Below are 13,393 nucleotides of genomic sequence, written 5' to 3'. Positions count from 1 at the left end.
CATGCGAAGTAGGATATTTACAGAGTAAAAGAAGTCATCATTTTAGTGCTTCCCAAGTATAAGATCCAACTGTTTTATCGCGGATTATGCGTGGAGTGGTTGTGATTGGCTAGAAATCATCCCCACGTCTCCTATTCCTTTAGCTCTACTTGGGTAGAGCACTGCACGTGGCTCCTAGCAGAAAATCAGCATTTAAAACAACTGCAGAAAAGCATTTCCAGCCTTATAACAAATGGAATTGGAAGGCTTACAAAATATACTTGTAAAGGATGCGGCGAATATTATTGTCTGCAGCATGGTCTTTTTGTTTATTTAGATGGTTCCAAATAAAATGTTCCAGTCTCAGGTTGAGTTCCTAATAAATAGTGTTAACATCCATAGTTCAACGAGATTTAGATTTTAAATGAGTAAATGAGTAAATTGACTGATTACTCCAAAAATAAATTTAAAATAATTGGTTGGTGAATAAAGGATATTTGGATATGCGTCTTGATATTATGCTATGAAAAAGATCCGAAAAAGTTCAGATAAACAGAAAGAGAAGATAATAAGTGAATATTTTGGAAATTTTTTTTATTTTAGAAATTGTTGTAATTTTGTTGTTTTTCAGAATAAAAAGACCAAGTATTATCATCTATGCTCATTCTGTACTGACTGAAACTATTCTCAAATTCAATTTAATTTCTTTTCATAGAATTATCTCCAGATTATATTTTGATTCACTATTCTAATTAAAATATCTCATAAATTATCATATTACCTATAAGCTATTATTGTCTTTATAACCAAGAAGAATGATTTTGATTGATTGATTATAAATACAAAGGTGGCATTCTCTGAGGACCCAATATACTAATTAGTTAATTTTTACTACTAAATAACTTCTGCTATATAGATAATATTCGCTTAAAAAAAATGATTGCCAGATTTATGATTTCACGTGATTTTGTTTTTGAATCTGTTCTGTTTTTATAACAAAAATGAGAAATATGAAAATAAGAGACACTGAACGATTAATAATAAACGTGAAAAATTGGACATCATTCTGAAATACAGAACGCAACGCCAATGGGTTGTCTTTAAAACATATTATTCAACACAGTAGATCTGCATGTATTGCTATAAAAGTATCCTTAATGAGTTAATTATTTCACTCATCGTCATTCCACGCTTAGATCATTCTAGGCGAACTCAGAAACTCAAATATTTCTTGTCCATTTAATATCATCGTCAATCTATATAAATAGCGTTCAAAATAATATTTTTTGGTATGAAGCAAAAATTTCCTCTGTTAATGAGTTTTTTTTATATATTTATTTATTGCTGAAACAACTGTGGGGAAGTCATTCCTACTAATGGTTAATTCTGTCTAAAGTATATTTTGTAGTTAATCATTATCTATTAGTTTACCTACTATTTTTATTTCGCGGAATGGATCATTATTAACTGCATTGATTATAGTTTGATGGAAGACACTTTCCTGGAATAAAATTTAATTAATTTTTTTGTACGGGACCAAATATCCATTGATCTTTTGTTTTCAATGATATTTGTTGCTATGTACTTATGGGATGTGATTCTCTTGATGTATAATTTGAATATAAAAATCTGGATCAGTTTTTAAGAATATTGGACACTAAGTTCTACGTCCCTAAAGTTGAAAACTGGTATTGTTTTTTCATCATTTTTTTGAACAAGTAAAATTGTTCCTCGCTTACTTCAAATAAAATTGTAATTCAAATGCAGTGCCTATTCCCTAGATCATTGCATCTGTTACTGTGAATGTCCAATATTAGTGAATGTTAAGATGCAGTGTATGTCGACACTATCACCAATTTCGATGGTGTAACTCGAAAACTGTTCTTAATTTATACTTGAATCGGACATACACCGGTGAATGTTAACATACAGGAAGGAGATACTGTGAACCTTAGAATCGGTGATTACAATTTGTGTGAATGTTAACAAACGTTAGTGTTTGTTCGAAAAGCGAGAACGTCATATATACTGTTTCCTCTTTAATATACGCTGCTTCACTCACTGACCACAGACAAAAATGCGTCGCTGCGCTATTTTGTCTTAACACATGTAACGAAGAGGTTATGTATGTTTAACCTAATCTTAACCTAATCCTAACCTAACCTAACATAACTTACCTACCTATACCTAGTATAGGTAGGTTATTTTAATGATTTCGATTCATAAACAATTTGCATCTATTTATGATCCTATTTATTGTAACAATTTGTGACTTCATTAGTTATATACTGGCCCAGAACTTCTGTTTCCACACATCATTATATCTATATATCAAGGCAGGCATCATAATTTTGGTCACAATGAACATTGACCAAGTCTTCGTGGTCTATGATAACAGTCACCGGAGAATGACCGAAATCGTCAAGAAAAAGATAAATATCGGTCATCCACCAACTACCTTGGTGGATGATAACAGATATATATATATATATATATATATATATATATATATATATATATATATATATATGCAAACAAGTAATCCTTTTTAATAATGCATAGTAGTGGCTAATGGAAGTTAAGTGCCTTCATTATATACTACAGAGAACTTGAAATCGATAGAAAAAAATATTTTTCATAAATATTCTCTATTCGCAATGAAATATCCATTAGTTTTTGAAAATTGGTATTGTCTTGAATAGACCTACCATAAAAACTACGTGAAGTTCTCTTTATTTGGCAAGAATTTTTTTTATAAATGAGCCGGATAAAGCTTTACATAGCATCAACAATTCCAATTTGTGACTTCATTAGTCATATACTGGCCCAGAACTTCTGTTTCCACACATCATTATTTTTCTATATCCATCAGGCAGGCATAATAATTTCGGTCATAATTAACATTAACCCATGTCGTCTATGATAACAGTCACCGGTGAATGACCGAAATCGTCATGAAAACGATAAATAACGGTCACTCACCAACTACCTTGTTGGATGTTAACAGACACCAGAGTATCTTAACATACACTGCATTTCGGGCATTTACAATAACATAAATATAAACAAAAAAATAATCCTTTTCAATAACTGGAGTTATCAAAAAATGTATATGATTATTCACTTGAATTCTCATGCAAACTCAAAGTCGAAAAATTGACAGATTTTGAGAGCAATACCTATTAGAGAATATTCCTCGTCTTAATATATAATATGATATATTTTTTATTTGAAATTTTTCTGAAGATAACTTTGATATCACCACTAAAGACTTATAACAAAATCAGCTCCAAAAAATCATGTTTCAAGAACCTACGTAGTCTCCCACTACTGGATTATATTTTTCCCGTGAGAGAAATAATCGTTCTGATTTTATAACTTTGTATGACTATTTCCTTTATTTTTCTGTATCAACTATTCTCAAGTAATGGAGAAAGTATACTGATTGAAAGAGAAATACATAAAATCCACATACATAGACAGCGTTTCATGAAAGTTCCAGATTTGTATAAGGCTTTGATGCTTCTTTTCTGATAAATACATAGGTCTGCTCACTCTTGTTTATTCTTGAATGACGAGAATTTTGAACCCTCATTGCTCTTGCCTCAGTTATTGAATTTTCTACATTTTCATATCAGCATTGAATCGATGACCTGGTAGCTTAATTTTTCGATAGCAGCTAAATTGTTCAAAAAATAAAAACGTTATTGTTCTTACGTAGATGTGCGATAGTTCATTTTTAGATTAATTTCCAAATCTCTTCCAATGACAACTGCTTCTGAAATGTGGTTTCGAACTAACTGTATACTGGTTTTTTGTAGTATTCTTTTTTATAGTTTCGGTGATAGTTCCCCTTTCTCAATATTTTTTTTATTATACAGATTATCAATGTTTATGTAATCATTGCTTCGCTAGGAATACTAAGTGGACGACTGCTCTCTCAACGTACACTAATTTCTTTGCTATTACAAAGATAAATAAGCTTCGGCGATGCCATTCGTTAGACCGGAACCTTTTTAGTAGCATTGCAAAATAAATAAATAAAACGGTTGTTGAAAAATAGGTGAGGTACAATGATAACATTCACCATGTCAAATACAAGCGTGAAAGTTTATGTATTATAACAGGACATTACAAGATCAATAAGCATCTAAAATTGATAATGTTGACAGACGAGTCTTCAATTAGATTTTATCAATATGTCCCCTATATTTTGTGACACTATAGTTTACATAGCGTTTGTTTTTTAGTACTAGGCTAAGAAAAGCCACTGGTAAAAATGTCATATTCAGGTTGGATGCTCTATTAGAAAAATATGTTTTCATTTCAAGGCTATTAGCATGTTCTTGATTTTTATAGTATTGCTGCAATGGTTGTTATAACAATACATCACTCGAAGATTTATCAATAACAGTAAAATATCAATACAAAGTTTACTATTACCTGGAATTCCATCTTATACAAATTCACTCACTTTTGTAAGTTTGGCAACTTTGTTTTCCAAAAAGTACACCTTTATATAAACCGCAGGATTACGAGAATTTCGATTTTCTGAACAATTGATCGATATCAATCTTCCTTCCATTAAGGTAGCGTCCACGAAAAATGTCTTATAATCATTTGATTTAAACTATCACACTCAACGTTTGGATATCAGCAATAATTAGAATTAACGTTATTTGTGATAACGGTTCATTTTTTCAGTAGTGACAGTACTGTTAAGTTAATTTACATTTGTAGCAAAATAATATTTTGATTATTAATAATATTAGAATTAATTAGAAATATAATAAAATTATATTTCTAATTACTGTTGCAATATATCATTCAATATCAAATGATTGAATCCAAAAATTTTCTTCCAACTTTCTGAACACTCTATTATAGATCAACTTCATTATACGCAAAAACATTTATTTTAATTCGTTGGAGAGCGTTTCTGATATGCACCTAATTAATTACCCTGTATATGTCAACAAAATCTAATACAGTTTTCTCAATCCAATTTAAAATCTGAAAATAGCTTGATCCTATCATATCTGGGGTATAATTTTCATAGATCTATGGTCTTTGGAGTTCCGATGTAATATATTTTCAAATTCAAGTTTTCATAATCATCATAAAACGCAAAATGGTTAGAATGTTATGAATAATACAGTTTTTTTCTGGAAATAATATTTTAATATTCATTTTAATTGTGTTTCTTATGTAAATAAACATTTTTGTTTTCAGAAATACCAATGCCATCGACACCCCCCAGGGCAACTGAAATGAAAAGTAATTCAAACAAAGAAAGTAAGTAGTATGACAAATGTTTTATCCGTTTTCAACACACGGGAAATGAAAATGCAAATTGTAGCGGAAAGCTCTACATTTTTATGTTTATGAATATATTAAATCATGTGTACACTATAAACTGTTTTCAAAAGAATCAACCTTCGAATTCTCTCTCGGTACGAGTATTTTAGTGACTTAAGATTGAGGTATGTTAATTCCAGCTGTACAGCTCCGTGGGGGGGGGGGCACCAAAACATAACAATTATTTTTATTATTCGTTGGTTTCATACTTAAATTGATACTACGATCATCGGTCTCTTCGCTCATTTCTAAATGAACTAGAGATGTTAAACTCTCCTACAAGCTAAATTGCGATCCTTCAAATTCCTCTGAATCTTCATCGCTTTCTATCTTCTAAACTTTATTTTTCTTTTGTGTTTAAAAGTCTTCGACCTACATTTTTTCCAATTTTCTCTGTATATGTCTCTCTTCCAATTTTCTCCGGTATATCTGTATATACAAGGGATTTACTCAGTTTTCTTTCTTTATTGGTTTTTCTATTTCTAACAGCTGAAGAATTAGGTTTTATCAATTTTGGTGTTATGGGAAGATAGGAACTCGGTGCAGAACCTACCTCACCCGCAAAGGTGGAGGTTCGCCAGTTCCGGTAACAATTTCTTGAGGATTTTGTAGGAAAAAAGGCGACTACTCACGAATATATTTCTCATTCATTTCAGTCGATGGCAAGCTGGTAGAATATTGTGGTTCTAGAACGACAGTACTTGTTTCCGGATTAGGTGGCACATTTACCGAATTATTTGAAGCATACACGTGAAAAGAAGAAAATCTTCATCGCTGAAGGCCATATACTTTCCTTTTCAAATCCACCTGTAATATTTTTTGCGATAAAAGATTTAAAATATGCAAGTTTCACCAGTTTATGAATATTATAAATATATAACTGCATGCCTTGGCACAAAATTAAAATACAACTATATAAAAATTCCAAATTAGTTTAAGATATATAACAATTAAAGCCCAAAATAAACAATGTTAACATTAAGCAATTATCGCCATATTGTTGAGAACATAACAATCCTACTTACAATTACGAACTAAACTTTGTTAAAAAATGCACTCAACGCGCGCGAAAACACGTCAGGTTTTGTCAACTGATACACAGTAGTGTGAATGGTACGACACTTCGTTAACAATATGGTGGCGGGAATGTCTATGAATATAAGTGAGGGCTTTGTATGCAGTTCAGTTTTTCTGTTAAACTGAACTGAATGTGCCTCGCGTACGAATGTTGACAATTTTCCCCTTGGTAATAAACACTGTTCACGCTACCACTACACCAACATTAACTTTCTGACGCGCGTTTCAATAACTGAATTATCCTATCCAAGAAACCAAAACTTATTAATTTGACTCTCTTATTTAAACTAAATTTCCCCACCAATGAATCTCTTTCCAAGAAGAGAAGAACACTTACAGTGAGAAAAACCACTCCAGGGGGAAATTTCACATTCATTCGCTAAGTAATAAACTAAAGAGTGGACCGTAAGGAATAGACCCTTTCTTCCTATTCAAACTGTTCTTACATTTAACAATTTCAATAATTTAAAATGCATGCAAGAATTTTTTTATATTTATTCTATGGTTTTGATCGACAGCGTGCTCGAAAATACCCGATTTTCTGTTCGTATATAAGTAAAATGAACTAGGTGTTCTTTAAACAGGACACTGACAGACCTCCTTACTATGCTCAATTTAAATACCCAAAATGAAATTCTCGAAAATTCTAGATAATATACGAAATAAATAAATACAAAGACCTTCCTATAAATTAGGTCTAAAAATACAATATGAAAAAAACTAGCAACGACTTCTCCAGATTTTAGAATTTCATTATAACCGTACAGGACCAGCTTCACGGCCTATGTCTTGGACTTGTACGTAACATTAAACCCTCCTTAGATTGAAGTTCCTCCTGGAAATAGCACCGTCTTTTCTCTGACGACTCGACAATCCAACTGGTTACTCGCTATCTTAGTCATAGCCAGTTTCTTCACGTTTGCTTCCAACACATTGCCGCAGAGGCTTTTAAGTGTTTCCCACACATGTAATGGATTCTCAGCTTCTTCACAGGAGCTGGGATTTGCTCTTCAATTTTCTCTAATTGACTAGACTTCTTCAGGAAGACGGTTGCCACCGCTCGTGTATTCTTGATACGGGCATGGATGCTGTAGACCAGCGAATAAATTTCTCTTTTTGGAAACATCATCGTTTTTTAGGATGCTCTTTTTCAATACAAGGGAGCCCAATATGCTTTATTACCGGTGAAATTCTTGAAACTACTTGCCAGATATGTCACCGAATTCTTTTCTTCCTTTAGATAGGATCATTTTCCTGATCTTGTTTGATCCTTTTAGGTGATCATTCTTTTTTGACCACTATAGTTTCAAGACTACGGTTTCCTTAGATTCGGCAATGTTGCACTGGAAACAGTCTTCTAGGAGCGGGCGTCTAGACAAGTTGGTTTCTCGTTGACCACTGTAATAGGAGGCAAGGCTACAATATGCGTGCATGCCCTAGCTTACGACATTTGTTATTTTTGAAATATGAACTTTATTATGGTAACAGAATTATAAATTTTATTCAAACTATGTGCATCTTATTATTATATTAGATTTCATATATAATTGATATATGTAACAAATAAAGCAGAAGAATAGTATACTATAACACAGAATACCTAAAATATAACAAAAGAAATTTTCGTTCGAAAGCAACGTTGGCATGTTTTTTAGTGTAAATTTATCTTTGTCAAAACTAAGGTAGTTAAGGTTGAGGAAACAAAAAGTACTGTTTTAGTATGTTTTGAATATCACCACTGAGAATACGGTGTTGTGTCTGCCTTATTCCGAACTTTGCCCATTCCGGTGGTGCGTTATAATAAAGCCAAAACATCTTCTTTCTTTGCTAAAGGCATTTATCATCCAACTACATAGTTAACCATTGCGGGCCATTTCTGCAAAATATGTTGTTGGCTTTTCGAGACCGCTCCACGCCACTACACCCGTTTTAAGTGCTAACTTCCTGAAGTTTCCCAACTCATAAACACAAAATATAATTACCTTGTTTGAATAATTTGGATTTACAATATATTTATTTCGAAAACTGAGTTTGTCTATCCTAATTTATTCAGTCTGGAAACTTGGAAGCTACTTGGAATACATAGCAACGGCACTAGAGAAAAAATTTTGAATTGAAATATTTAAGGTAAAAGCTAGAGCGGTTTCTTTGGTGAACGTGGCAAGGAAACACCAAAGTGGACTAAGTTTAATATATTTTCCGAGCTTTCGAATACTTATTTATTTATTCATCGTCTAGGAAATAATTAAGATTTCCGGTGATTTTGATATTATTAATGCTTGTAAAAATTTTTAAACTCAGAATTCAAAATTTAATTCTCATTTCTTAGACCTTTTGATATATTAATGCTTCTAAATGTTCTGGATTTTAGGTTACTTCCATTTTAAAATTAGTTTTTTTTTAATAATTTTTGAATGATTGATGAAAAAATTGACATTTCTACTTAACTTTAGTTTTTATCAAAATATTTTGATAAAGAGTGAAGTTAAGGCTGCAATAAATACTAAAGATACTGATTCAAATAATGATAATTTACTAAAACTCATACCGCAAAATTTCACAGGGTAATACATAATTTAAATTTTGTTGTGAGCTACATAACATAAATATCAAAGTTTAATTTTTATTTCAGAATGAAAAATTTTTCATTTTGAGGAATTTCATAGAAACTAATAATACTTGTTCTTCGATTTATTGCCAACTGCTTTCAGAAATTGGTGTAAGGATTGAGAGTTTGATGAAAAAACTGGAATACAAACTATTCGTTGGTGCATTAGACGTTTTTGTAATGTAGTAAATATGTATATATTTTGCAAAGTAATTTTTTCTTCTATTCATTGGTTTATATGATACATTTCTAAGAATTTTCTTTTGTTGTAATTCCTTTCAATGTCTAGAATTTTCATATTATCAAAATCTATATGTCAGTCAATGATGTTTTGTTAATTTTCAGCACTGCTCACATCATCAATAGTGTTTTGTTGTGTAGTGGATAGATCTTTTCAATAGTTGGATGAAATATTTTTTTTGCTAGGGTATCTATGTATATTCTGTTGTTTTTTAGTGTAACGTTGGATATGAAATTTTCTAGATTCTGTTTTTCATTCTTAGCACTAAGTTGAGATTTCTCTCCGAACTAGTAGGTTTTTATTGTTATCGGTTCGAATTAGTTTTGTGTCTGGGAAAGGTACACATGTCTTGGACTATTCCTCTACTTTGAATTGAATTGGAATCCTTAAAAGTTTAAAAGTTTATATACATTGAAAAATCACATTCAATATTAAAACATTATGGTTTAAATTGTTAACTACCTATCATTCAGTCCAACAATTTTATATCAAGTTTAGGTTTCTACGAGTTATTCCAGATTCTGTCACAAGCTTATTCGAATATTTGTTGTTTTGCAAATATTTTAACTCTACGTATTGTATATGATCGATACGCTATTTTCTACCCATACCTGAACTACAATTTTATCACAGTTTCAAAGTTATTGATCATGATATTAGATGTTCAACTAATGTTCATAAAGTTGATACACTTGATATGCAAAAACCTTTCGGGAGTATTATTATCACATCATATTGTATAATATTTTTTATCCATATTTGATCACCTCATTTCTCTTGAACCTGTCAAATAATTTTTCTTTAAAATCACCGCTTTCTCACATTTAATACCCATGCTAATGTACGCTTATATTATTTTCTCGATTTTCCCTAGTTATAATACTCATTTTTTCCATCTATTGCATTAATAAATATTAATATTGTGCCTGTTCATGTTGTGTCTGGTAGAGGAGCTGTTATTCGAAATAAATTCAATAGTTCAAATCTCATTCAAGAAAAGTGCTCGGACAAGTGTCCTATTGGTATTTCCTGAAATGATTTTTTACAGATAATGTCAACTAATAAAGGGTGTCCTAATTTACGATATCATAAATTTTGTTGAATGGCTAAACTGTCATTTTAATAACTATTTTTATAGGACATGTAAACTAACAAAATTGTAAAAAACAAGTATTAAAATAATTTATTTATAATGACGTTTCATGAATTTGACCTAACTCATCATTTCGTACTTCGTGCAGCATATGCAAGTGGTTTTATTAAAATATTTACTTTTTCCCGTAAAAATAAATCTTTTCAACTTTTTTTGTGTAAGGTTATGTGCTGAAAAATCATATTTTTCCCATTATTTTTGCATTAGTTTTTATTTAGAAATTCTCGTAGCAATATATATGCTATAATATGAAATAAATATCATATTTAGTGTGAAAAGAGACAAAGCAGCAACATCACACTTTTGACACATTGTTCTATCAAAATATTCCAGCACACCTACGTCTGTTACATCAGATGAGAGATGAAAATGCAACTAAGTAGTTTTTTCTGTCGAAGCCGAAGGCACATTAACAGTCTCTCCAACAACTTCCTAAAAATAATAATTTGAACATTTCTACGCCTTGTAAAGAAGAAGGTTCACTTACATTTCCGGTCTCGTTATCATGAGTGGCTTCTTCAGTTCTCTTATTATTAAACAATTTAATTTCTGGAGAAGTCCTGAATTAACGACCCACACTATCAAAAAAGGGTTTGAATGAATATACAGCAAAACAGTGTGGTTATGAATAATGCCTATTTCGTCTTCGACAGCAGAATCCTCATCTATGAGGACATTAAGATCCGTTTCCACAAAAATTTCGTCAACGTCAAGCTTGCTAAAGCGAAAAACCTCTTTTGAAATGATAGAGGTACTTTTTATCATTAAATTAACTTTAATCATAACTATCCAAAAACTCCAACGGATACAATATGGTATCAGTTACTTCAGGAACATTATAGAATACCCTGTACTATAAGTATTCATTTCAGCTACATCAAATAATATTGTATAATCCATAAGCAATAAGTAAATGTATTACATGTTACCTAAAATAAAACAGAAATAGCTAAAACAGTACTTACGCTCATAGAATGTCCATTGTTTTGTCCACAACAAATCACTTGATATAATCGTAATTCAACGGTACCAAATACAAATTCAGTAATAGAAAATTGAAAGCAACAGCTTACAAAGCGTCATAGAAGAGGAAGATGATTTACGATACCATATGGTATCCGCGAGCGTTAATGGGTTAAATTATTTTGAGATAGAATTATAACATCACAACGAAGTTTCAAATGCCTTTTTCTAATTAATCGTGTAAATGAGTAAATTATACTTCGTCTTTACAGTATGTTAGCAAAGTCAAATATAATGTAATTTTGGTTACTGTTTCGAGCATATTGCTCTAAGATAAAATTTCCTACTAGTAAATATTACCATGTTTAGTTTCCAGAAACCATTATAAAGAGTTGTATTTTTTTCTCCTGTTATCTGTCACGATGTTGACAAAAGAATAAGGACACTAGTAAGTTTATCAAGTCTCAAAACAAATAAAATGTTTCAAATTCAATTAAACTAAGAGCTTAACGATGAAGTGGGCTCAATCCAAGCCATAATCCCCTTCTACTGTTTTTAATGTTATGAATTAGAAGTAAAGCGATTATTACTGTTTAAAGAGTGAAGAAATTGACGTAAATTCATATTCTGAACAAATTGCCTATAAACTCGAGTTTCTAAGCTTTATAGTGATTAACCTTATGTAAGAGAATTTGGGTAGATGTGAATAATTCTAGTAAGGATTTGACAGTCATTAGAAAGCTGTCTCAAATACAACAGAGTCCTAATTCAGTACGGTGCTTGATTTTATGTACCAATCTAATCATCTTAATTGGAAATAATCCTAATTACTTTAAGTCAAATCTCCTACGACTATTCTATAAAGAATGTATATTAGTTGTAGAAACTTCAGAAAATTCTTTAAATATTGAGGCACATTTAACAATAATTATTATTGAATCCCGTTGAATCTCAATGTATAGAAATTATCAGGGTCTTATTTGTCCTTAAAAAATGCCTGTCCAGTTGACTGTAATATTGTGTACTACTATTTTCAGGCACAGATAATTTTTATCTTGAGAAAATGTATTGGTGTTTTTTAAATAAAATTCGTGTTTTCCGTTTCGTTGTTTGTGTAATTTTTAATATATTTTTGACCATCTATCCTATTTTCTAAATATTGCATACGATATCGGTACTAGCATTTGAGAACTATTTGCAATAAGGAGCAATTTTGTTGTTGACTATTGGTAAGGTAGTCCTTTAGATGTTTGGAGCTTGCATTTCTAGTTCACACGTTGCTGAAATTATTTTGTAATCTCATGCTCCGAGTGATGCATGTACGGTCGCATTGTACAGATAAGGATGTGTTGTTACAAACAGGTCTAACATGTTAGCAAAGTCACCATCTTGATCGGGAGCTCTGGTTGGTTCATTGATAAGTTGGGTTAGTCCGTGACTATTGGCAACATTTTAAGCTTTCTGCCCGTTAGTTCTGTTGAAAAAATTCAACCCACTGACGTGATGAACATGCAAGTCACCAGCGAACAATATCTGTGTTTGGATGGTTTGATTGCAGGTAATCGATTTTCTTGCCAAGGTTTGACAATAACTGCCTTTCGGGTATCCTTAGGAGGTCTACACAGGAAGCGAAATAATTTTATTGTTGGTTGAGTCGTAGCCTTAAACCAAATAACATCGATTTCTGAAGGTTCAAGATTCTCTTCCCGTTAGCGCTAGAAGATATGTTGTCTCCACCCAGAGATCTAAAGGGAAGGCTTCTTAACTTTGAAATATTTTGGTCTAGAAGGTGCAATCGTCCTGTTTTTTCCCATTTTGGAAACCGGACACATGGGCACAGCGACGAAGCTTAAAACCATTAGGGCCAGTTCTAAAACAAATTAAATAAACAATTTTCAGTCTCAGATTATGAAATAATCTCCTTACACAGTGTTCACATTTATACTAGCAGTTAATTAGTTAATTATTGCTACTTGAAAGTTATCAATGACCATCACGCACTGCTGTTAATTGG

General features: G+C 31.5%; 1 protein-coding gene across 1 annotated transcript in view; it reads left to right on the top strand.

The window, feature by feature from the left end:
* The window catches only part of LOC130890665 (lachesin), a 397,611-nt gene that overhangs the window by 336,657 nt on the left and 47,561 nt on the right, over nucleotides 1-13,393 (top strand). The window contains exon 7 of the mRNA XM_057794881.1: nucleotides 5,212-5,274. Within this exon, the coding sequence (XP_057650864.1) occupies nucleotides 5,212-5,274 (63 nt within the window). The remainder of the gene's footprint in view (nucleotides 1-5,211; nucleotides 5,275-13,393) is intronic.

Source organism: Diorhabda carinulata, chromosome 1 (genome assembly GCF_026250575.1).
Source record: "Diorhabda carinulata isolate Delta chromosome 1, icDioCari1.1, whole genome shotgun sequence".
In the NCBI taxonomy this organism is placed as follows: Eukaryota; Metazoa; Arthropoda; class Insecta; order Coleoptera; family Chrysomelidae; genus Diorhabda; species Diorhabda carinulata.
Note: the sequence above shows the minus strand (reverse complement) of the source record. Positions and strands in the feature narration are given on the sequence as shown.